Consider the following 26,448-nt stretch of genomic DNA (forward strand, 5'->3'; position numbering starts at 1 on the left):
TTGTCTGCTGAATGCAATAGGCAATGAAAGGAAAAAGGCAGAAGAAATGAGCCAATCTGGATAAGGTGACACTGTGACGTAGCGTTGTCAAACTATTATTCATGGCCCTGCCCACTTGGTTGGTTCGTAACCACCCACAAGAATTCTGAAGGAGTCGTGATTGAGCTAGTGCTAAATGCTAATACGTGTATGGTAGTTGCTTAGTTCGTAGTAACAGGCTAGTTACAGAATTTTGAATGCAATGGCAGAACGACATCGAATTACATGAACTGCGACATGCTGCCTGCCGCCAGTTGCCGCGGCGCGAGGCACCACCGCCGCGAAGCACCACCGCCGCGAAGCACCACCGCCCGGCAGCGGGCAGCCGGGCGGTGGTGCCTTGCGCCGGCAGCAGGCAGCGCGCGGTTCTGTCTACTACAGATTGATGTGGAAGTGGAAGAACCAGAGACGTCGGAGAACCCGACGAAGTCCTTTGTGATTCATTATATCGTCTGGACGTGCACACAGCTTTTGGCAGTGATAATATGTATTATTTGATATAGATATCTAGGCCTATGTATTATATGATATTATTTAGATATAGAGCTCCAGGACTGTAACGCAAGTGTTGTACACTTCCTTGTTATTTGGATAACCGTTCTGCTGTTGGTGTGATGGCATAACACGTCGGACTCTCGTCTATGGTATTTCTACAACTAGACCCGTAGTGGGGGTTATCTCAGCCATGGTTGAGAATGAATTGGGGGAAAGGAACTTTGGCTTTGACTCCCTGAAGTCATGAACCACGACATGGAGGAGAAAGGGATTGTTGACCGCGGTCGTCTCCCGCCGGAGCCTATGGACCACCGCCTCGGCTTCAGGATGCGGTGATTAGCCCTGACCGCTGCCGAGGCGGCGGGAAGCAGGGCTCAAGCGGGATACATTCGCGGCCAACAATCCCTTTCTCCTCCATGTCGTGGTTCATGTACTTCAGGGAGTCAAAGCCAAAGTTCCTTTCCCCCAATTCATTCTCAACCATGGCTGAGATAACCCCCAATACGAGTCTCGTTGTAGAAATACCAGAGACGAGACTCCGACGTGTTATGCCATAACACCAACAGCAGAACGGTTATCCAAATAACAAGGAAGTGTACAACACTTGCGTTACAGACCTGGAGCTCTGCTCTATATCTAAATAATATCATATAATACAGAGATATCTATATCAAATAATACATCACGGCCAAAAGCTGTGTGCGCGTCCAGACGATATAATGAATCACAAAGGACTTCGTCGGGTTCTCCGACGTCTCTGGTTCTTCCACTTCCACATCAATCTGAAGTAGACGCGGTCGTTTGAGATTCATAATAACCTATCGTCTGGAGGCTCACACAGCTTTTGGCCGTGATAATATATATTACATATTATATGATATAGATATCTATGTATAATATGGGTTTCTAAGAGCCATTGCGATACATCCACCGTAAACAGAGCGCATGGTACCGTGGCTACAAGCTGCTCAGGGCCAGGTGATAATATTATATATTATATGATATAGATATCTATGTATAATATGGGTTTCTACGAGCCATTGCGATACATCCACCGTAAACAGAGCGCATGGTACTGTCAGTGGCTACAAGCTGCTCAGGGCCACACCCCCACCCCCCTCCTTGACCTGCCTTGACACGCCCACCGTATACAGAGCGCATGGTAGTGGCTACAAGCTGCTCAGGGCCACACCCCCACCCCCCTCCTTGACCTGCCTTGACACGCCCACCGTATACAGAGCGCATGGTAGTGGCTACAAGCTGCTCAGGGCCACACCCCCACCCCCCTCCTTGACCTGCCTTGACACGCCCACCGTATACAGAGCGCATGGTAGTGGCTACAAGCTGCTCAGGGCCACACCCCCACCCCCCTCCTTGACCTGCCTTGACACGCCCACCGAAACAGCGCGTTTGGGGGAAGCTCAATGTGCGACTGTTTCGGAGTGACTAACTCTGCACCACAGCTGAATTTCGGGGACGTCTTTGAATACTGTGTTTGTGGCCCACTAATACCTATATTAAAGCATCATAAAATAGAATGGCATGGGATCTTTAAAAACAAATCCCTCCCCTCTTAACTGAGAGAGGTTAAGTTAATTCGTATTCAAGTTCCCACTGGAGCCAGTAAATCTGGTTTTGTGACCAGGCCAATCGACTGACTTCTTTGTTGTGTAAACTATTTAGAGCCATGTCTTACAAACCTGCAGACATGTCCAATATGTTATCCACCCATTGTATTACAAATTGACTTGGCCTTAGGTCACTCACACTCCCTGTGCAGTGAAGCCCCACCTTTATTCATGAGCTGCTTTAGAAATTGTCAATGGACCATTCAAATTGGTTTCTCATCTTTGGGGAAGGGCTAGGGCTGGTTTCACTCGAAGAAATTTTGCAAAAATGCATTGCAGTTTGACAGTTGCTCTCTGTGTGAATGAAATGCATCCATTTATGTAGACACAATCATTATCTTTTCCAGACCTTGGGGAATGTGTGATTGAAATGATTAATCAAAATGTGAAGTGCAAATGTTAATAAAATATCTTGAAAGTATCTCTGTCTTTGGAAAAAAGGCAATCTTGGAGAAAGTCTGCAAGTGTGTTGAAGTTTACCAAAATGAGAGAAACCTCAGCAGTCCTCTAGAATGAATACGATTTTTAATTGATATATCTCTAAAGATACGAAACAGGATATCACCACAGAACCTCAATTTAAGTTACACAAGCTAGAACAAGTTGCAAAACAGCTACACAACAAAAACAAAAATCAGCACTAAAAAACACATATGAAACATTTCACCAAAATGGGTAATTTCACGCTTTTGGAGTCCTCATCCCCATCCTTTAAAGAGCCATCAGCACAAACAAACACACAGATGAAACATTTCACCAAACAGGGACATGTCATATGTGTCTCTGAAGGCTGATGCCCTCTAAGCTTTAGGAGTCACCCGCCGCCCCACCACCCCCCAAAGGTCAAAGGCCATGCATCATATTCAGAAAGTTTATCCATACATGCCAAGAATTGATCCACTAAAAAACATATGAAACATCTCACCAAACGGGTCATGGTACGATTTTGGAGTCCTCATCCATATCCTTTAAAGAGCCATCAGCACAAACAAACACACAGATGAAACATTTCACCAACCAGGGACATGTCATATGTCTCAGAAGGCTGATGCCCTGCTAGAGCCAGTCAAGGTCCGACCCCTCATTGTTAAAAGATTTTTTGTTGACTCAATAGTCAAACAGAACTTCCTCACCCACTGGCAAGTCCTTGGTTGCAATGAAAAGGATCACATCCTTCATTTCTCCATGCTTGTCCACCACACAGTGCAGGGGCTTGATGTTCGAGTTCTTTTTGGAATGATTCACCAGCCTGCCAAATGTTCTCTTGTCAGGGTGGCAATGACACCTGTCTGAGTGGGCATCAATGCACATTGGCTGTCCTTTACTGTTCCGGAAAAAGAAGATATATCCAGTCTCCTTTCCAGTTGTGTTTTTGTGCATGTTCTCGCCCTCCTTTCCACTAACAAGAGGCCCATGATAATCACATACAACCTCGCCTTTCTTAAAAGTGCGGGTTGTAATGATTCCATCGCCCTTCTCTTCAAACTGTGTGATGTGCAGTCCTTTCCAGTCTTGTGTTTTCACCAATGTCTGGATCCGTTTGTTGTCCATGATGCGGTCCTCAGATCCAGATGGTGCCCAGTTCTCCACAACCTCAGTGCTGATGTTGGCAGCCTTGCACTTCCATCCCTGCTTTTTGACCCATGTGTCGACACGCTCTTTCGTTGGCCTCCTCCGATTGAATTGTTCTGTCAAAATAAGTAACAAAAGTGTTGTTAGCTATGAACACAATAATTTAAAATGTCATTTCATGCAATCAGTTTTTCTTGAAAGTAATGTTAAATATGTGAAGTCAAATACTTACCACGGGTGTGTTTTACACGCATTTCTAATTGCTTTTGCGCCCAGTGTGTGTAAAGCTTCCGCTGATTGGCCTCCGAGGTGTCCCTGCGGATTCTCACTTTTGGGATTTGACCACTCAGTGTCACAGGGTGGTTTTCCAAGAGGGACTTGAATGCCTCGTGGAATTTGACTTTGTCATTTCCCTCAGGAATCCTCTCTAAATCGATCACTAGCTGTCTCAAGGAAGGCTGAGGGAGAGCACAATGGTCACCATGGCTGGAAGACTGAGGGCTGGTCCCTTCTCCAAGAGCCTCTTGACGGGTCCCTTCTCCGGAAGGCCCAGCACTATATAAAAATAAAACACAATGAGATTATAAGAAAACCATGTGTGTGTCTACAGATAGAATGTGGTGTGCTTGACTACGTTGGCATTATGTTGACAAATATGAAATGCTTACCTTGACTTCTTCTGCTTCTGTAATTTCTTCAGCAGACCAGCAGCCATCACAATGGATTCAAGAGATTTCATCCTGTAATGTCTGTCAGCTGTTGTGCCAGAATGGGCCAGGTAGTCAGAAACTGCTTTCTTCTGAGGGTCATCCAGGCGGTTAGCTGCTGTCTCAAATACCCTCCGTACAACCTGGCTGCTCACCTGGGGGACGTTGCACTTTTGCTGGAGCTTTATCAGATCACCAGCTGCATTGTAAATTGGCTTACCGCGGGAGGACACAAAGAAAAAATCATCTCCATCCTTCTCATCCTGCTCATCTCGCTTACGTTTCCTTTCGCCAGCAAGGAGCTGTGGCCGCACTTTGGTGTAATATTTCTCAAACCACGCCTCCTCCTTCTTGGACAGGACAAATGAGACCACAAAATGTGCAGCCGTCTTGTGGTCCTTTACAAAAACGATTGAATCATCATCTGCGTGTTTCCGTTCAAGCCATTCCTTGACCTGTAACAAAAAGAGGATATACCATTGATTAGGAAATGTAAGGCTAAAATGTCAGGGTAAATGTATCAATAGAGCACATAAGAGCACAATAGAGCAGTAACACTCACCTTCATGCTCTGCACCACACATGGCCGTTGGCAGTGTCTTAGTATGACAATTGCCTCAAGATAGTATAGCACAAATATGCACTCAGTCCTACTCAGGGAGGAAGAAGAACTGTCATCAAGTTGATTCATGATTTTCACTAAGTCACCTTCACCTTTATCAAGAACAGCCAAGCATTCACGAGGTGTGGGTTGACTTTTGTCAAACAACAAGGCATGCCTCTTTTGCACAATTTCTTTGCTCGCTTGCTTAGAGAGGACACTCTGTGAAGAAGTTAAAAAACTCAAATATAACGTGCACTGCTTGTAGAGCTCCCTGTCATCCTGTCTCAAGCCGGTCCTTGTCAAGTGGAACTCCAAGAACCTTTTCAAGCACTTGATGTAATTTCCTGATGTTTGTGCCTTATACCCTGCCTTAGCCTGTTGACCCAGGAAGTCTCTGAGCTTCTCTCTGTCATTGACAAACTTCAAAGATGGTTCCGTAGGATCAGCAAAATACAGGTACCGGGAAACAGTGTCAACCTCCTGTTGGTACTTTGCATTTTCGTAATCATTCTTTAGGTAGTCGGCAAAGCGCTTGAGCAATGGATGATCTGCTGAATGCTTTTTCAAAATGCCTAAATCCTTCGCTTTCACCATTTTGTCTTTGGTATACGTTTTCTCTTGTCTACATTGAAAAAGCTCATTGCTGCCGCAAGATTCCACATCAGATGGCTCTGTCTCTCCGGGTGCCTCCCCAGGGCATTCAGAAAGGGTTTCGGTGACCAACCTTGGATTACCAATGGGCAGAGGAGGAGGGACTCCTGTCACAAACAAGTGATGGTATTTCAGCTCCTCAATCAATCCTTCGAGTGGATTTGGTGATGAGACGATTTGCTTCAGGACTGCATAACTAAAAGCCCGTCCATTCTTCAGGAGGTCACACACATCTTTCTTGGCCTTTTCAACCACCTCTAGGATCTGTGGTGGTGTCTTATCCTTCATGCAGACTCTGCGCAGGTGACAGGATAGAGACTCTTGGGTCCTCAAACAAACTGGACAGAGTAGATGGTGTCTATGTGCAGCTGCAGATTTCCTGGTGATTTTTCCAGAGTGATTCATCATGTGTCTATTCAGGGTGCCTTTCAGACTGAACCGCTTTGTGCATTGGTCACACTTGTAGGGCTTCTCCCCAGAGTGAGTCCTCATGTGGACAATCATATTGGCATTGTTGGGAACAACCTTTCCACACAAGACACCGGGCCGGCCCTTGCGGCCGCCCTGATGCCCAGTCAGCTCCTCAAGGCGGACGAGCCGTACGCTGCAGTTCAGGCTCTTGGCCACGCTGTGGTCAGCAGACAGCGAGCTCAAGACCTCCAGTTCTGACGCGGCAAAGAGGGTGTCATGGCCGTCCACCGCCAGAGGGCCCTCCCCTTGTCCGTAGACGCTCAGGATGCGCAGCTCCCCGCTGTGACCCGACATGTGGGAGGAGCCAGGGGCGTCCACACGCAGACTCTCCGAGGTGGCGCCGCGCTGCGTGCTGCAGTCTCTGATGACATTGTCTTCTTCAGAGAGGAAAACAGAGAAAGAGAGAAAGTGATGCTTTTAATTAATCATTTTCACAAAAGGTATACAGTATGTACTTTGTACACACTTGTGTATTGGAAGAATTATATTTGGACATTCTTTCTAACTTCTATTTGTCGATTATGCATTTTCCATGTCGCCCTTTGGATGGTCAAAGGTTAAAGGCTCCTGCTGAGAAGGCAGATTAGAGTACATTCTCAGTTGATCAAGGTTGTTTTCTTGCATAGATGCAATGTGTGTACTAACCTACGGCGGGCATGCCTCCACCAATATCCTCTTCAACCTTGATTGAAATGGTGTCGGGGGTCTGCTGCTTTCCACATAAAGAAGGAAACACACACAAGACATATTCTTTCATTTTCACAGAATAGATGTCGATCCCCCCTACCGACAGATTAGTTGGGCATAAGACGGACATAATTGGCAGTGTAAAAACATCTACTGAATCATAAAGGTGTGTGCTTTCTATGGGTTTGTTTTAGAGTTGTAACAGAGGAAGCATCTCTTTTGGATGGTGAATGAGAAGATTATTTCCAACCTGCACACTCAGCTCCTCACGGCAGACCAACCGCTCGGCGCGCTCCAGGCTCTTGGCCGCGCTGTGGTCCGCAGACAGCGAGTTCAGGGCCTCCACTTCTGACGCGGTGAAGAGGGTGCCATGGCCGTCCTCCGCCAGTGGGCCCTCCCCTTTTCCGTAGACGCTCAGAATCTTCAGTTCCTCACTGTGGCTGGACATGTGGGAGGAGCCAGGGGCGACCACACCCAGACTCTCTGAGGTGGCGCCGCGCTGAGTGCTACGGTCTCTGAAGGCATCGCAGTCTTCTGCAGAGGGAGAAAAAAAGAAAAAATCTATTGTTTTGATACATTATTTGCATAAAGGGAGGCATTGTGTATTTGTACACGTGAAAGAAACTCTTTAAATGTATGCAACATTGACACAGAGGGTTTAAAATGTGTACTGCAGACACAGATTCACAGTTTTGGAGAGGGCCGTCACCTCCAGCACCCTCCTCCCTAGACTCAAAGCTCAAGTGGTTGGCCAGGTTAAGGACACTCAACGAACACCAGCGCAAAGTGATCTGAGCACCACATGACAAGCGAGGCAAGCACAATAATTATATTTTGACACTAAAAAGCAACAACGTGTCCTTCCCTCTAAGCTGATCAGCTGACATTCATGCATTATGAATTCAGTGATGTTTGAGAATGATAAACCAGCTCATGTGGCATCCGTCTTGAAACCCTTCTGGGCTCTTGACTGATTCCATCTTTGAAATGCAACTCCCAAGTTTGACTCGTGTTTTAGCAGGGCGCTGGTCATGATGCTTTTCCAAAGAGGACCAGGCTTTTTAGCGCAGGTAGAATCAAGTACATTCTCAGTTGATCAAGGTTGTTTTCTTGCATAGATGCAATGTGTATTACTAACCTACGGCGGGCAAGCCTCCACCAATATCCTCTTCAACCTTGATTGAAATGGTGTCGGGGGTCTGCTGCTTTCCACATAAAGAAGGAAACAAACACAATAATAATAATAATAATAATAATAATTTTATTTAAAGGGCGCCTTTCAAGACACTCAAGGTCACCTTACAGAGCATAAAGTTATAAGACAGAGGTTAAACATGAAGAATTAATAACACTCAAAAGACGACTAAAGTGAAGGGGGGGACCTCACTAACCACCACCAATATGTAGCACCCACTTGGGTGATGCACGGCGACCAATCGACGCCCGAACGCTCACTACACACCAGCTTGAGGTGGAGAGTTAGGGATGAGGTGGAGAGTGAGGGAAAAGAACATTTAAACTATCGACAAATTCCCAGTAACAATCCGTCCAAGAAACAAAGAAGACAGTGTGGGGAGACAGGACGGAGAGACTGTCAGGCGCTTGTTCACGGAGAATCATGCGGCCCGCATTATATAAGAAAGTTTCAAAGCTAAGACAAGAGGGAACGAGGGGGAAAAAAATTGTCAATACCCCTAACTATGCTCCTGTAAGGGGGGCACAGTGTAGGGATTAGCAAAAAAAAACCACCTCAACACATAAGCATCACATCAAAACATCACAAACGCATATGGGAGGGGGGAAGGGGCAGGGGAGGGGGGAGGGAGTCCAGTAGGCGGTGAGTCCAGGGGGGGTGTGTGTGTACTCAGTCTTGTGTGCGTGTGTGTGTGGGCTCAGGGACTCCATCTCCAATGGACCCAACAGTGTCTCTCCGATAGCTGGTGACGTGGGCCGTGGAGACGACCTCGAAGAGTTCCGACCAGAGATAAAGTTCACAGGAGGTGGGGGGAGGACTTTGTGGGGGGAAGGGTGGCAGGGCATCCGTCTGCATAACAACCAGGGAGAGGAGAGATATCAGCCTTCCAAGGCCAAAGTGGGGGAGCCGAATGAAGATAACAATTGCTTTGGGTCAGGCCGACTCTGCAATTTTTGCCAACCTTAGAGTCTCGCTGGTACTCTCTGTAGTCTTCCATTTCCAGAATCCAAAAACCAAAAAGCCAAAATAGCCGAAAAATTCGTGGTCCGTTTAAACCCGGTCCAACTTCACCAGAATGGTATCTAATTTGCGATTTAGTTCGCGATTTAGCTCGCCCGACGCATGAGTCTGTGTGTCGGCCATCCGGCACAATCCAGCAATGTTGGATTGCAATCCAATAATGACGGGCAGCTTTTCAAAAGCCGGATATGCTGCCATCACCTTACTAACTTTGAGATAGAACAGGAACCCGCAACCTCCGAACAGCAGGAATCCTGCTATCATCAACCCAATTATGTAGACGTCTTCAACATCCTCGACGGAAAGTATGGCGAGACACAGGGGCCTCCACTCCTTCCAGGAGTCCAGCATGTATCCCGCTGCGAACGTTCCGTCAGGGCAGGCGGGCTCTCCTTGGCCCTGTTTTCTCGTCGAGAAAATTTGATCAATAGCGTTGAGAGACCAGCCGATCAAATCCATAATTTAGGTTTCGGGTAGAATGCAGAGAAGAGGCAGCACAGAGCAGAGACAGAGACAGAGACAGAGACAGAGAGCAGGGGAGAGATAAGGGCCGGGAGCGGCAGAGGGAGCAGAGAGAGATGCGACCGCCTTCGTTGGAGGCAGAGAGAAAAACAAGACATATTCTTTCATTTTCACAGAATAGTTGTCAATCCCCACTACTGACAGATTAGGCGTTTTTACACTGCCAAGCTGGTTCGTTCGCGGCTTGGCACGCCCTACAATTTCAATGTCTTGCCTGCGTATTTATTTTTTTGGATTCAAGACCCTCGCATGCAAGAATGAGTTCACATCTGAATGTAGGCTAAAACGCGATTAACTATTTAAGTGCAAAAATGCCAACATATTCTTATGTGTGCCTACAAGTATGCGTTTCCAGGTGTTCTGTCTGGCAGGCAACATCCCTTGAGAGAAGCTGCTGAATGGAAGCACTTGATGAGCTGGGCTGCGTAGAGACAACAAAGTTAAATAGGTACTCAATTTGTAACATTGTATATAGTCCATGTGCAAGTTGCAAAAAGATATAAGATAAACATGTTTAGTGAATTACATTAGCCTAATACTTAAAATTAGTTCTATGAAATGATATTACATCCTTGATTTGTTTACATATTTTATAGTTAATCTCATCAACTCAATACCATGACATCAAGCTCTTCAGAAATCTGCTAATAACCCTTTGATTTGAATCAGGTGTTAAGAAGGGGAAACCATGCCTATAATAGTGCGTTTCAGGTACACTTTTAGCCCGTAAACAACGTTATAACTGGGAGTACAAGAGGGTAGAAGGGGGCGAGAACAAGGGTTGCCTCGAACGCACCATATGTATTTAGGATGAGTTTAACAGGTCAATCTCCTCATCAGTAAAACGCTAGAACTACTGCGGTCCAGTGGCCAGTAAAATACAGTTGTATTTGTTTGTTGTATGGTGAGCAGACATTGCATTCCCTTGGTATCCAAGCAGTAGAGATCATTGCCTGTAGCCCCTTTGTTGAATGGTGCCCATTCTCGTGTGATGCCCCTTGCTTGCTGAGATGCACACTCGACTTACAGTGCGTGTATTTATAGGAATGAATGGGCGGCATGTTAGTCCACAGTGCTTTCTTTAATAGGTCCATGGTATTTACACACATAACTGATGCTATCTACCTTAACATTAGCAACAATAACTTGGCTGTTAGCTGTAGCGCTAATGCTAAAGCAACATTATAATGCTAACAAGGTAACCATATACAGTAAAGCAACACAATGATATGGCGTTAGTTAACTTACTTTATCGAGGTTTGTAGCTGAGCCGAGGAGAGTTGGTACTGATCCAGACTTGATTTTCAGACGTTGAGCAAGTCCAGCTCTGTATTGGCCCAAGTTGAGGAAGCAGTCGTCAGTTAAATGTTTGGCGCTGCCGTGTTCTAGCAACGGGACGGCCATATGTTCCTGACCTCATCTGACTCCCGCGCTGGGTTTGTATCCAGTGGGCGTGGCCTATGACGTAATGGTTCCGGCTTCCTCATCCGTCTAAAGATGCTGCCAGAGCATGGACATAATAAAGGATGGACCACGGACTGGCCGCCCATTCATTCGTATACAAACTGCTCAGTGGCGCAGGGTAGCATACAAGAGCGATTTGCTTCCGCGTTATGGGGCCAAGACTCTCCAATATCATCCGACTGCAGACACAAATGGGCGTTCCCGTGTCGTGGCCGTTCTCGTTCACGCAGACTAAAACGCCCCCCCGGCGTTCTCGTGTGATGGGCGTTTTCGTCTACGCAGGCTGGAACGCCCCGTTCTTCTTCGTCGATCTAGTAGCATTGGCAGCATAGAACTGACGTTAGCGCCCCCTTCTTCTTCGATCTCGTAATACGGGTACGTTAGCCAGCTGGGCCTACAGAATGTTGGCTTACATTTATGTGTCGGATCTCGGCCCAAACTTTGCATCAAACTTGATGCAACACGATCATTACAGGGAGGCTCCATGATCTCATGTTCATTATCTTCTGGGTTAGTATAGGTAGGGTATTAGGTATAAGTGAGATGTTTGATATAGTTGTTTAAGAATATGCCCAAATTAAATAATTAATAGATTAAAATAACACTTGGGACGTTATGCAGTTCAAATCCAGTTAACAGACACTATGAAGGCTCAAACAGTAGGCCATTTGACTCCAAGTGTTCACTTACTTTTCCCACTGAATGTTTTCAATAAAGACAAAATCAAGTAATTGCTCTGTAACAATTAACCTTACAACATACATCGTAGGCACAAATGTATGTTATATACATCGTATAGCATTTGTCACAAAAACAAAAAAGAAAGGAGTAATAAAATACCAGCATTTCTGGGCAGATACATTTACTACAGTAGTATGTACATTTACAAATGAAAGGGATTGCAAAAATGACGTCCCAAATAAAACGAAAAAGGAGTAATAAAAGAACATTATGCTAGGCAGACATCTTTTATGACAAACCTGCCATATGCAACGTGCCTCAGTACCAGGGGTGCGCTTGGCCAATTCTTCTTTTTTGAGAAGCCTTTGAGGCGTAGCGCAAGGCCACTGACAGCCTGCATTGTTGTAAATCTTTCTAACCGTTATGTAGATGAGATTGTCTTTATTAAGCTTAATGTCCCCTGCCAAACTGTCATTTATATATATGGAATGATGGAGAGGCTTGATTAGTTCTCGGAATGTGTTTGAAACCCTGTTGAACACGCCAAGCATCGCCATGTACAGTCTCAGCGTCTCTTGTACAATTTACTGAAGGACTTAGGTTGGTAAGAATGGCCTGTCCTCTGTTGTGCCAGATTGGAGCGTGTGGCTGAGATGGGGAGATGGAGAGGGTGAGCTTGGTGTGCCAGCTAGTCCTGCAGGGCTAGAGAGAGCGAGAGAGCCGAAAAAGAGTGAAGGAGAGCGAGAGAGAGGGAGAGAAACAGGGATTATAATCAACCTTCAATTCAATCACACAAGCCCAGACCAACACAACCCACACCATTAAACAAAAAGGCAATCACTGATCGATCAAAAGTCTGAGAAAGAGCAAGAGAGAATATACGTAAATAGAAAAGTATTGACATAGTATGCAATACCTTTCACTGCTTAGTGATTGGAAGGTGTAACTGAGATGGGGAGATGGAGAGGGTGAGAAGGAGCCAGCTAGTTCTGCAGGGCTAGAGACAGAGAGACAAGTGTATTGGCTACGATCTTCGTGAGCACCAAAAATAAGTAAATAGCAACATGGACACAGTATATAAACCTTTCAAGCATAAAGGTCTCCAACAGCTGTCCAACCCCCACCTCCTGATAGAGCATGTCCCCTTGAAAAGTAAAGTTATGCTTTAAATGACTTCATAGCCTAATACAAATCCATGTTACAGTACTGTTTAGCAGTGTAAATTATTGTGAAGATGTAGCCATCTCCTCCCGTAAGTGCAGTACCTGAAGACAAAGAATGTGTATGACCTATGATGCATGTTAATTGTAGCCTCCAGTAAGGATGACTAGATTATTAAAAGCCTTATATTTCATGCTACACATCTGATTGAGATGACTGAAATCATATTGCTTTTGAGGGTAGAATACATTGTGTACTGAAATTAACATACAAATGAGTTAGTTGTTTTGCAAACTAGTCATCAGTCATCATTTCTGAAAATAATGCATCTCACCATCAGCATAAACACCCCACAGCTGTTGCTCTGATACTGGTGAGGTGCGTCCTGTGGTGGTAAAAGGGGAATGTGATTTGTCAATGATTCTTATTAGTATATAATGCCTATAAACTATAAAGTGATATCCACCCTCATTTTGTAGCTACATACAAAAAGTGCACAATGCACTTTGAACAAGCATTTAGCAGCAACCAGGGCCCATCAGCGTCACATAGGAACACTTCATTAAATCATAATAAACAATCTAGAGGCCTGCCTGTCTACCAGTGAATGCTACTCTACGAGATGCAATGAATCGTGCGCCGGCCACACGTTTTACCTCGTCAGCCAAGTAAAGTCCCTTCCATGGTCCATTGGACAAAGCATGTGCCAGGGTACTGAAAAGGTTTGGAAGACGTGTAAGTTGCAATTCATATGCATCATCATCAACACGCATTCAGTACACACTAAGCTTCGATTTCACCCAAGGGTGAATTAAAAGTACATGTTTTCCTAAACGTTGGTCATCAACGAGGTAATAAAGTAGTGACTAAGGGCACATCTGTCATCTGTTTTTCAGAGTGCTAACGATCTTTATTCATTCGTTGCGCCGCGACCGAACTGACAGAATTCTCTGATCTGCCATGCATGTAAACATACTAGTTAGTTTAGACGTACTAGTACGTTTACATGCACAGTTTAATCCGATGCGTGTGTCACCACAACGAAGCAGAGTGGCCGCGATTTCATGCCTCTTACCGTGCCAGCTGACACCTAACATCCAACTTAACAATGTACTTTGGTAATGTTTACCTCACAGTAAAATAATCGGCAAAGCCTTCGCTGCAAACTTTACCCTCTACCTACAAACCGTCTTAAACGTTGCTGATTTCTGGCTATTATATGCTACGTTTATGGACGAGATAGCATAGCATTCGCTGCTACCGAACCATGCTTGTCACGAGTATTTACATCGGATTCGAATTCGGATACAACGATACCACAGCTTATCTGTGATTTAAATGAGAATACTTCACAGCCAATGTTGTCAAATAAACAATATCATACTTACTGACATAATCTCTCATCATAACCCTTTCGTTTTTCTGGAAAGTTACTACGAGGTAAAACCGCCAAAAAAGGAAGGGTAGCATACCCAGCATGCCTTGCGAAACTCACTCACAATCTTCTTGATTGATCGATTAAACCATAGGATGAAACGCTACAGGAACGCCTGATGGGCGTTTTTGTGTCATGACGGAAACGCCCTATGGGCGTTTTTGTGTCATGACGGGAACGCCCAAGCCTGCAGCTGGACCCTTCTCTTTGGTTCTGGCGTCTCTTGGTAAACCACTCATACTTAAATACTATTTTACTGAGTACATTGCTATAAATATAGACACAGGTGGTGCTGCTGTACACATCACTGCTTCTTTTGTGTCTGTATGTGTGTGTGCGTGTCTGTGTGTGTGTGAGTGTGTCTGTGTGTGTGTGTATGTTTGTGTCTGTGTGCGCGTGTGTGTGTGTGTGTGTGTGTGTGTGTGTGTGTGTGTGTGTGTGTGTGTGTGTTTGTGTCTGTGTGTGTCTGTGTGTGTTTGTGTTTGTGTGTGCGTGTGTGTTTGTATGTTTGTGTCTGTGTGTGTGTGTGTGTGTGTGTGTGTGTGTGTTTTTGTGTGTGTGTGTGTGTGTGTGTGTGTGTGTGTGTGTGTGTGTGTGTGTGTGTGTGTGTGTCTGTGTGTGTGTGTGTGTGTGTGTGTGTGTGTGTGTGTGTGTGTGTGTGTGTGTGTGTGTGTGTGTGTGTGTCAGGCCTGTCCTTTGTGGCTCCAGCCTTCATGAGGAGAGAGAAGCCCGGCCAGGTGAGAGTCTGCTCACCTGAAGAGACAGACTCTGAGGAGGAGCAGCTCTGGACCTCTGGATTGACCGGTACAAAGACATTTATAAGACATTTCTGCAAGGAGTAATGTGCAGTGAACATTATCCCTTTCAAAGCCCTGAAGATACATTAGCCTGCATATACTGCTTAATCATTTGACCAAAGATATAGAAACAAAAAGGGGTTTTATTGATTTAAAGGGATTTTATTGCATCTGAAAAAAGGAAAACCTGTGATAAACGTATTTAATAATAGGTTGTACCTCATAGTAAATTATCAGGTTATATTACCCATTTTAGTCAGTTAGTTGAAGTGAGTCGTTTATATGCTACTTTATAGTCAGTTAGTAGGAGTTAGTAGCATACATCCTTACTTATAGTTAGTCAGATATAGTATGTAAGTTAGGTTTTATACTTCATTGGTTGATAGTAGCTTATACTACCTTTTTTGGTCAGTTAGTAGTGAGTAGGATACTTCCTTACTTAGAGTCAATCAGTAGTTATTTGGTTAAATATTAATTTATCGTAAGTCAGAAAGTTAAATACTACCTTATAGTAAGTTAATAGTAATAGGTTTTATACTGCCTCGGTTGTTAATAGCTTCTAAGCTACCTTTTAGTCAGTTAGTCATAGTTAATCTAGTACATCCTTACATATGGTCTGATTGTTGTAGTTAGGTCACATCCTAACTCATATAGTCAGTTGGTAATAGTTAGCAGGTTACATCCTAACCTAAAGCCAGTTATGTCAGCAGGTGCTCGAGTGTGGAAGCCACCAACAGTCAGACAGGGGTCTCTACAACAGCCCAGTACGTCAGATGCAGTTTCTGTACAGGTATAAAACAGCACACATCACCTTCAGCAGCCTTACCATGTCCTGTCCTCTATGGTACGAGACCTGCTTCATGTCCGTTTGACAGCAGACTCATGGATAAAGGGTATTAATGACACCAGCACGATGTATAACCTTAGACATATTGTTGCTAGGAGGTAAGGTACCTACTAGGGGTGTACGGTATAAACGGTGCTGAACGTATACCGGTGTGAATTTGCGCTACGGTATGGATTTTGACGTTACCGTGAGACCGGTGTGACCGGTAGACAATGTTGTGTGTAACGCGTAACAAAGTAAGTAATGCGTTAATACAGTTCCCTAACTACTTTTTCATGTAAAAAGTAAAGTTACGAGCAACTACTGAAAATATGGTAACGAAACATAGTTCCTTTTTCAATTCGGCACCACGTTACTTTTCCCAGGGACAGATTGACAGCGATACTGCCTTCTCAGGCCGTATGCTATTGCGCGAGCACGCAGGCGCGCAGCAAGCCCTCCTGCGTTGCGCAATAGTCCCTTCACGAGCTCTCATTCCACAATGTACGAGACAGACGCTGGTAGCGTGAAGCCGTCTCTGCAATCAGACATTGCTTCCGCAGGCATTTTGAAAGCCAGTCCTTACAACAAAATGCCAGTGGTGGAACGAGATGACAAACGTTGTCACTGTTTACCTGTCTAAGGACATGGTTCCCTTTCAAACTGTCGATAGAAAGGGCTTTAAAGAGATGGTCAAAACACTCGATCCCAGGTACGCGTTACATGCCCGCACACACTTCAGCCAAATTGAGATGCCAAAACTATACGGCAAGGTCCGCAAGCAAGTGGAGAAACAAATCCATACTATTAAACATTAGTGTTTTTGTTTTTTTTTCAGTATTTTTCCCCCTTCAGAGGCATTTATATTGAAATTTAAGATAAAATTAACATACCGTGATATAATACCGTTACCGTCTATTCCTCAAATCTTACCATGATATAGGGCTGGGCGATATAGCAAAAAATGTTATCACGATTATTTTTTCGATCTCGATATTAATCACGATATATAATATTAAAAAAAATATATCTATATTTTCTTTTCTCTTATTTTCATTGTTGTTGATTGTGTGTGTGTGTGTGTGTGTGTGTGTGTGTGTGTGTGTGTGTGTGTGTGTGTGTGTGTGTGTGTGTGTGTGTGTGTGTGTGTGTGTGTGTGTGTGTGTGTGTGTGTGTGTGTAACGGAAGCTCAAACATGCACCAGGGAATGGGCGTGTACTTAGGCATTAACCGCAAAACTGCGATCTGACTATTTTGTTTATTTCTGCCGAATTGGCTGTCAGGTAAATCCATATCAGAAATGTTTTTTTTTTTTAATTAAAAAAATATATATATATACCGTATTTTCCGCACTATAAGGCGCACCTGAGTATAAGCCGCAGCAGCTAAATTGAATGATGTGTACATAGATAAGCCGCACTGGACTATAAGCCACGGGTGCAGTGATGTTGCTAGGTACGCGTCCTGCGTCCCTGACGCATTCAAATCTGAAAGGACGCACTAAACTCACTATCCATGCGTCCCGGGGACGCATGTCATTTTCCCCATGAAAAACGATACATAGTGAACATTAAACAACTCGTGTTTAATCACAGTAACTGGCCAAAGAAACCTTCTTGTGAGCAGACCGGACAAGCGCTGTTTCAACCCTCTGCGCATCTACTCGGCGCAGACGTGATCCCCTGTACAAAGTATCGCGACATGCTAATTTAGCCGCTACCAAAACAACTAGCTCGTCACCGCTGATTTCATTTCAACAATTAAAAATACGAACTTCATAGTAAATAAACCCACGTTTCCACTGCTCGATGCTGTGCTCATTCGTGTCGATTATGTTGTAACGTTTTAGGGGACGTGCTGTAATGAAATAAATGAAACATAATCCGGTGGTGGTGATGAAAACTACATTGAACGGCAGCCGCCATATTGTTATGCCCAAACGGCGCCTGCGCATACATCGCGCTTCCAACGAGATCCCGTTTTTCTCGAGAAACAGGCAGAGAAGAGAGAACGCAAAAATGCCACCAAAGAAAAAGATGAAACCTATTGCAGGTCAGCAAACTATTGCAGCTGCATTTTCTGTCCCCACTACCTCTGCACTCCTCCGGTCCGTGCCCCGCCACTGGTGGCGGGGCGCGGACCGGTCATAGAACCCATACGGTACGGCCACACCAACCGCGTTACTCGCGTTAGGGGCGTCCAAACTCGGCATTTTTGCATAGGGAACCATTGGTATAGGCGCGTAGATGCGTCACATGCGTTGAAGCGTCGCGTCATCTTTCTTTATTCTGGGTGGAAATAGTAACATAGTTACGCTATTAAATGCGTTTATGGAAACATTTTTAGCGAGAAATGTGCATTTTACTTTCATAATGTTCGCTCTGTGAATGTGAAGGATGTTTGGTTTGATAGTTATGACGAAGAGGGAACGCTCCGTTCACTTGCATGGACAGAGTCTCTGGATGCTAAGCAACCTCAATGTCTTGGCGGACTATTTCTCTGCTGATCAACACTACGAATGCTGGAAACACACCAGACACACCATGTGAAGTTATTTAACCCGATTATTGTTATTTATATCAGAGATTATTTAATCTAACCCGATCTTCACCCTGCTACCCTCTGGCAGGCGCTACCGGGCCACCACAGCCCGCACCTCCAGACTGCAGAACAGTTTCATCCCCAGGGCCATCACAGAACTTAATAATCACACTACACTCCTACCCTCCACCCAGCACAACTGCACTTTTGTTAGTGGTTGCACAAACAAATTTCGTTGTGTATCCAATGCACAATGACAAATAAAGTCTATTCTATTCTATTCTATTCTAAACTCTTCACCCAAACGCGGCGGCGTTTGGGTTTCCTACCTCGGACTCCAGCGCAGCCATGGCCGACAACTATCTTTATTCTGGGTGGAAATAGTAACATAGTTACGCCATTAAATGCGTTTATGGAAACATTTTTAGCGAGAAATGTGAATTTTACTTTCATAATGTTCGCTCGGTGAATGTGAAGGATGTTTGGTTTGATAGTTATGACGAAGAGGGAACGCTCCGTTCACTTGCATGGACTGAGTGTCTGGATGCTAAGCAACCTCAACGTCTTGGCGGACTATTTCTCTGCTGATCAACACTACGAATGGTGGAAACACACCAGACACACCATGTGAAGTTATTTAACCCGATTATTGTTATTTATATCAGAGATTATTTAATCTAACCCGATCTAAACTCTATCACCCAAACACGGCGGCGTTTGGGGTTCCTACCTCGGACTCCAGCGCAGCCACGGCCGACAACTATCTTTATTCTGGGTGGAAATAGTAACATAGTTACGCCATTAAATGCGTTTATGGAAACATTTTTAGCGAGAAATGTGCATTTTACTTTCATAATGTTCGCTCGGTGAATGTGAAGGATGTTTGGTGTGATAGTTATGACGAAGAGGGAACGCTCCGTTCACTTGCATGGACTGAGTGTCTGGATGCTAAGCAACCTCAACGTCTTGGCGGACTATTTCTCTGCTGATCAACACTACGAATGCTGGAAACACACCAGACACACCATGTGAAGTTATTTAACCCGATTATTGTTATTTATATCAGAGATTATTTAATCTAACCCGATCTAAACTCTATCACCCAAACACGGCGGCGTTTGGGGTTCCTACCTCGGACTCCAGCGCAGCCACGGCCGACAACTATCTTTATTCTGGGTGGAAATAGTAACATAGTTACGCCATTAAATGCGTTTATGGAAACATTTTTAGCGAGAAATGTGCATTTTACTTTCATAATGTTCGCTCTGTGAATGTGAAGGATGTTTGGTTTGATAGTTATGACGAAGAGGGAACGCTCTGTTCACTTGCATGGACATGGACTCATCTAGCTGCGTTGGCGCATTGACGCGTTGGAAGCGTTGAACCACCACACAACCACGTCAGGTTAGGCGCGTACTCGCGTTATCCAACGCGAGTAACGCGTTTGGTGTGGCCGCACCGATAGAGTTAAAGTCGGTGGACTCGTCTGTAACCTGTAAAATCCATAGATTAGCCACACCGTTATATAAGCCGCAGACTCGAAAAATGGGGAAAAAGGCGCGGCTTATGGTCCGAAAATTACGGTATATATATTTTTTTTTTTTCCATATCGAGCATTTATGTCTAATGCTTATTGTCGTAATCGACGTGAGATTTATCGCGATTAATAATTGTAATCAAGTTATCGCCCAGCCCTACCGTGATGTACATTTTAGTCCATACCGTACAGCCCTAGCACCTACCCACATTAATAAAACAAGGAGTACTCCTAACTAGACGTTTTGTCTGTCAGAGTCTCTCAGGGCGGGGCCGGAGTGACCAGGAGGTCTCTGGAGGGACCACTCCTTCTCATCCAGAGATCGACCCCCCCGGAGGAGGAGTAGAGAGGGGCTCTGCAGTCCAGGAGGAGGTCTCCTTGGGTTAGCTCTGATCCCACCACTGCTTCCCTGCAATAACACCTTTTTGTGCACGTATGTCTGTAACTGTGTGTGTGCGTGTGTGTGTGTGTGTGTGTGTGTGTGTGTGTGTGTGTGTGTGTGTGTGTGTGTGTGTGTGTGTGTGTGTGTGTGTGTGTGTGTGTGTGTGTGTGTGTGTGTGTGTGTGTGTGTGTGTGAATCAGTTCTCCATGAACATTTGCAGGGCTCAAGTGTTTATTCAAGAGAGACGAACCTGAGAAATGTTCTCAGAGTTAACTACCAAGAACCGGAAGTACCTAAGGATGATGACTACTTCTGTAAGAGGGCTCACTCACTCTGTCTCTGTCTCTGTCTCTGTCTCTGTCTCTGTCTCTGTCTCTGTCTCTGTCTCTGTCTCTGTCTCTGTCTCTGTCTCTGTCTCTGTCTATCTCTGTCTCTGTCTCTCTCTCCCCACCTCTTTTTCATTCACAAACCAATTTTTAATCTTCCTGTTTCTGTCTATTTAATATAGATTTGTAGCTGAAGCTCTTTTGGACATAATAAATAAATGAACTCTCCAGTCTGTGATGAGTGTAGGACTTTCTTCCTCGAAGAGTGCGAGGTCCACGGTCCTATCGTCTTCATGGCTGATCGCCCCGTTGCTGTCGGAGAGAAAGACCGAGCCAAGAAGACGCTGCCCGCTGGGTTTGAGGTAGATGTCGTACTTTAACACAACAAAGTTCTCCCCGTCCAGTGAGACAGTATAACATTCATTGTTTAATACATTTCCCAGCTAATGTATATAAAAACAGTAATGTGAACAGTTATATTGCCAAAGCAGATGGATATATCTCTCCCCCAATGGTTCTTCTTCCTGAATCGTGCTTTCCGTCTATCTCTCCCTCTCTCCCCCCATGTCCCTCTATCTGGCTCTCTTTGTGACTCCCTCTCTGAACTCCCCCCCCCTGTCCCACCCCCCTCTTTCCTTTCCTCCCTCCCTCTTCCTGTCTAAATCTCTCTCTTTCTCACTTGTTTCCCAACTACACATCTCCATTCATTTCTTATCATATCTTATCTTCCTCTCCCCCCCCTCCATCTCACCACCTCTCTTCCTCTCTCCATTCCTCTCACCTCTCTTTGTCTCTCCCTGCCTCAATCTCTCTACATCTCTCTTCTCCATGTGTCTCCATCTCGCTCTCCTCTACCTCTCTTGTATTCTATCTCTCCTCCCTCCTCCACCTCTCCCTCCCTCTATGTATTCCTCTCACTCTACGACTCTCCTCCTCTCTCCATCTCTGTCTCATGTGGGGTATATCAGAGATTCTAGGATCCCTGGGGCCGGTCTAGGGGTGTTTTACTGTGGAGACGGTGGCCTTCCCATTGGAACACACTTTGGACCCTACGAAGGACACAGGACAGATGAAGAGGGAGCCCTAGAGTGGATACTCCTGGGAGGTCAGTGTGTTTGTATTCATTTATTTTGATCTAGTCTTGTGTTTGTGCTTGTGTGTTTATTGGATGGCATAGAGTCTGATTAACACATTTCTCCAGATCTACAATAGCAGACACAATGATTACATTGATGCAAAGAGAGAGACACTTTCTAACTGGATGAGGTAGGACCCTATTCACTTTTATACCATCTACTGCATGAATAATGTTCACAATTTTCTTACTTACATTACTTGATTGATAACATTTATATTTCTCCATGTCTGTTATCTGATTAGATCCACAATATTTTCTGTGTTGCTATGACATATGCAGAAGATAGACTGTAAAGGTGTGTTGACGTACCTGTCTGTGTGTTAGGTACGTCACTTGTGCTCGTAATGAAGAGGAAAGGAACCTAATAGCGTTTCAGCACAAAGGAGGGATTCTGTATCGCTCCTGTGGCCTCGTGACTTCAGGAGCAGAGCTCTTGGTCTGGTATGGGGACGAATACGCCAGACATCTGGGAATCGGATTTGATAGACTGTGGAACAACAAGAGCTCTACTAAGGTCTGCCTTTCTGTCAGGGTTTGGTTTCTATGCGGCACTTCATGACCACATCTCTCATTTTAATTCAAAAGAGCTTGGACAATAAACATCTACATTAACAAAGCAGTCAAGAAATTATACAGGAAATAGTAAAGTTTTAACATAAATTTAAATATAATAAACAAAAGATGACAACATAATAGGAAATATATTCTTACTTGGAAAAATGTCTAAATGAAAAATATACAGTACCATGGAGGTTTCAAAAAAACAATCCAATTATACAAATTCAGGTATGCTTGATTAGGCTGTGCAGCCTTATCAAGCCCCAAAGCCTAAAGCACCTGACTCTGGCCAGGTGAGGCTGCTTAAACCAGCCATCAGCAGCACTCTCAAAAATAAAATACATATGACTCTCTCTTTCTCCTAGGAGGGAGATCCCAGCTGACACCAGCACAGGCTTTCCCCTGTCCCGAGTGTCCGTACTCCTACACGTCTCAGATCTTCCTCCACAAACACATGAAGAGGAGCCATGGCGACGTGTACGGCCGACTGCTGAGGAGTGGAGAAATCAAGGTGGAGCCTAGTCTCCTCCCATACGTCGCAGCCTCCTATCAAGAACCAATCGGAGCCTCCCCGGGAACCGTCCAAAGCACGAGCCAGATTCCAGCAGAAGGAGCCGGACGCCACAGATGTGAGAAGTGCAGTAAAACCTTTAGTCGCTCTGATAGTCTGAAGGTTCACCATACCACTGTCAACAGTGTGGGAAAACATTTAGTCAATCTGGTCATCTGGAGAGACACCAGCGCATCCATACAGGAGAGAAACCATACCACTGTCAACAGTGTGGGAAAACATTTAGTACATCTGGTTATCTCAAGGTACACCAGCGCATCCACGCAGGAGAGAAACCATACCACTGTAAACAGTGTGGGAAAACATTTAGTCAATCTGGTAATCTCAAGCGTCACCAACAACTTCACAGAGGAGTCTCCACCCAAACAACCATGTGAAGAAACGAAATGGTTCCCAGACATCTGTTATTCAAATCTAATCAAACATGGTTCTTGCTGTTATATGTTAAAAGGGCACATGAACGGTTAATTGTTTATGTTGTCAACTTTATGTATTTATTTATATTCATGTCTGTATGAGTGAAGGTTTTTACCCGAAAAATGTTCAGAAGAAAAATAGTTTGAGAGAGATAATGCTAACTGAATTATTCTCTGACGTCATTGTTATATTTATTTCATTTGTATGTATTTATTTATTTATCCTGTAGAAATTCAAATAAAATCAGATATGCAGTGTGGAGAAGTCTGGTTTTGTCTGGATAGAATAGAAGCAGTCCGACATGTTGGTGAATTATATTTGATATGCTGTTATGTATAACGTAGAATTCAAAGGATGAGCTGAGGTCCCGTTACTGACCACCAGAGGGAACCACAGCACCACGAAGATGTTCCCCTTCCCCGGATTCAGTGACATTTTGAATTAATTATTGATAATTATGTTTCAATCTCCCATTAATAATTACTATTCACCGTCCTTCAATGGAAGTGAGAAAAAAAGGATGTCTGATTTAAACCGTTGAAGAGGCCTGTGATTTGGTAGGCTAATACAGTGAACAAATGATCGATATATCAACCAGTGGCGGTGGGTCAATAGAGGGCACTAGGGCGCCGCCTCTCCGTGAAATATTCACTTCAATATACAAAGCTGCAAACTTGTCGCTTTCCTGCGACAATCGCCGTTTTCTTGGTCTATTTGGTCATTCACGTGAATCGTGTAGAACCGGAGAGTTTTTGTTTTTTTTGGGGGGGGGGGTAAGCTTTGAATTTAATTTATGGTATTGGGCGTTGCAATTTAGAGTTTTTAACATGCATTTAAAATGAGCAACAAACTTTAATAACCTTGTGCTTTTCCCCTTATCACAGCATTGCAGAAAGGACAGTACAGGCTGGTGGGGAAGATGATTGCCCTCTGCCTGGTGCAGGGGCAGGTCTCTCCGAGATTCCTATCACAGCGCCTCTACAGACAGGTTTGTAAGCTGTCCCCTCTTCCTGCCACTTTGGAAGAGGTGACAGATTACAATTTGAGGACCAAGCTCCAAAAGGCAAGTAAATGGTTAATGTTAATTGAAACCACTTTTTGGAGAAGTGTTTTTGTGTCAAGATACTGTGTGGTGTGCTCTATAGTGTACTGATGTTGAATTTCAATGTATGATTTATGTCATACACATATGTCAATGCATTCTTTACTGTTAGAAGATAATTTGTGCCATGAAAGTGCTTAGAAATCCCAAATAATGATTATTGTTCCTAATGTATGATATTCCTCTCCTGGAACCGTCACCTTATCGTGGTGGAGAGGTTTGCGTGTCCCTGTGAACCTGAGGGCTGTGTTGTCTGGAGCCTTGTGCTCCTGGTAGGGTCTCTCATGGCAGAGTGGTCTCAGGCGAGGGGCCAGACTAAGAATGGTTCAAAAATCCTCAATGAATATCGAAAAAAGAGGAGATGTGACCCGGCCCGGAGGAAGCCCGGGGCCCCCGTCTGGAGCTAGGCCCAGACGGAGGGCTCGATGGCGAGCGCCTGGTGGCCGGGTTTGCCACGGAGCCCGGTCGGGCACAGCCCGAACAAACTACGTGGCACCCCCCCTCTCTTCATCTCATGGGCCCACCACCTGTGGGAAGACCCGTTGGGGTCGGGTGCGCAGCCACATGGGTGGCAGCGAAGGTCAGGGGTCTCGACGGACCAGACCCGGGCGGCAGAAGCTAGCTCTGGGGACGTGGAACGTCACCTCGCTGTGGGGAAAGGAACCGGAGCTTGTGAGGGAGGTGGAGCGCTATCAGTTAGATCTGGTGGGGCTTACCTCCACGCACAGTCTCAGCTCTGGTACCGTACTCCTGGATAAGGGTTGGACTCTATTCTTCTCCGGAGTTGCCAAGGGCGTGAGGCGCCGGGCGGGTGTGGGGATACTCATAAATCCCCGGCTGAGCGCCGCGGTGTTGGAGTTTACCCCGGTAGACGAGAGGGTCGCCTCCCTGCGCCTAAGGGTTGTAGGGGGGAAAACTCTGACTGTTGTTTGTGCGTATGCACCAAACAGCAGTTCAGAGTACTCGGCCTTCTTGGAGACCCTGAATGGAGTCCTGTATGGGGCTCCAGTAGGGGACTCCGTAGTTCTGCTGGGTGACTTCAACGCCCACGTGGGCAACGATGGAGACACCTGGAGAGGCGTGGTGGGGAGGAACGGCCTCCCTGATCTAAACCCGAACGGTCGTTTGTTATTGGACTTCTGTGCTAGTCATGGATTATCCATAACAAACACCATGTTCGAACATAAGGGTGCTCATAAGTGTACCTGGTACCAGAGTACCCTAGGCCGAAGATCAATGATCGATTTTGTGATCGTGTCATCTGATCTGAGGCCGCATGTTTTGGACACTCGGGTAAAGAGAGGGGCGGAACTGTCAACCGACCACCATCTGGTTGTGAGTTGGATCAGGGAATGGGGGAAATTTCCGGATAGACCTGGTAAGCCCAAACGCGTAGTGCGGGTGAACTGGGAACGTCTGGAGGAGGCCCCCGTCCTAGGTATCTTCAACTCACACCTCCGGCGGAGTTTTTCTAGCATTCCTGTGGAGGTTGGGGACATTGAGCCGGAGTGGGCTGTGTTCAAAGCCTCCATTGCTGAAGCTGCGGTGGCTAGCTGTGGCCTCAGGGTCTTAGGCTCCTCAAGGGGCGGTAACCCTCGGACACCGTGGTGGACACCGGTGGTCAGGGAAGCCGTCCGATTGAAGAAGGAGGCCTTCCGGGATATGATATCCTGGAGGACTCCTGACTCGGTTGCAGGGTACCGACAGGCCCGAAGGGCTGCAGCTGCTGCCGTGTCGGAGGCTAAGCAGCGGGTGTGGGAGAAGTTCGGAGAGGCCATGGAGAAGGACTTTCGGTCGGCACCAAAGTGTTTCTGGAAGACTATCCGGCACCTCAGGAGGGGGAAACGGGGAACCGTCCAAGCTGTGTACAGTAAGGAGGGGACTCTGTTGACCTCAACTGAGGAGGTCGTCGGACGTTGGA

At 45.4% G+C, this 26,448-nt stretch overlaps 2 protein-coding genes and 1 long non-coding RNA gene across 3 annotated transcripts; 2 read left to right on the forward strand and 1 right to left on the reverse strand.

Moving 5' to 3' along the window:
- Positions 1-3,095: 3,095 nt before the first annotated feature.
- Positions 3,096-14,437, reverse strand: LOC130378530 (uncharacterized). The gene is made up of 12 exons (XM_056585260.1): positions 14,286-14,437; positions 13,554-13,611; positions 12,653-13,282; positions 10,840-12,438; positions 7,993-8,056; positions 7,105-7,388; positions 6,813-6,879; positions 5,004-6,544; positions 4,403-4,896; positions 4,216-4,289; positions 3,687-3,850; positions 3,096-3,128 (listed from the first exon to the last, which is right to left on the reverse strand). The coding sequence occupies exons 4-12, from the start codon at positions 10,993-10,995 to the stop codon at positions 3,096-3,098; spliced, it is 2,877 nt and encodes a 958-aa protein (XP_056441235.1). The 5' UTR covers positions 10,996-12,438; positions 12,653-13,282; positions 13,554-13,611; positions 14,286-14,437.
- A 435-nt stretch (positions 14,438-14,872) lies between these two features.
- LOC130378534 (histone-lysine N-methyltransferase PRDM9-like) lies at positions 14,873-23,200 on the forward strand (the record flags this gene model as incomplete). Its single annotated transcript, XM_056585264.1, has 2 exons — positions 14,873-15,136; positions 22,803-23,200. Coding segments are annotated over exons 1-2 (489 nt in total), but the record flags the coding sequence as incomplete, so codon positions are not given.
- Positions 15,439-21,111, forward strand: LOC130378535 (uncharacterized). The gene is made up of 3 exons (XR_008894747.1): positions 15,439-15,919; positions 20,289-20,415; positions 20,616-21,111. It is a non-coding gene; the product is annotated as an uncharacterized LOC130378535 (long non-coding RNA).
- Positions 23,201-26,448: the final 3,248 nt, after the last annotated feature.

This window comes from Gadus chalcogrammus, unplaced genomic scaffold (genome assembly GCF_026213295.1).
Source record: "Gadus chalcogrammus isolate NIFS_2021 unplaced genomic scaffold, NIFS_Gcha_1.0 GACHA085, whole genome shotgun sequence".
Classification (NCBI taxonomy): Eukaryota; Metazoa; Chordata; class Actinopteri; order Gadiformes; family Gadidae; genus Gadus; species Gadus chalcogrammus.

Bases quoted from the DNA above. Each gene is read 5' to 3' on its own strand.
- LOC130378530 (XM_056585260.1), bottom strand. From the start codon at position 10,995: ATGGCCGTCCCGTTGCTAGAACACGGCAGCGCCAAACATTTAACTGAC. The intron at 6,880-7,104 runs GTTGGAAATAAT...TTATGTGGAAAG, and splicing joins GTGAGGAGCTGAGTGTGCAG to CAGCAGACCCCCGACACCAT. The intron at 3,851-4,215 runs GTGACCATTGTG...TTATTTTGACAG, and splicing joins CCCTCAGTCTTCCAGCCATG to AACAATTCAATCGGAGGAGG.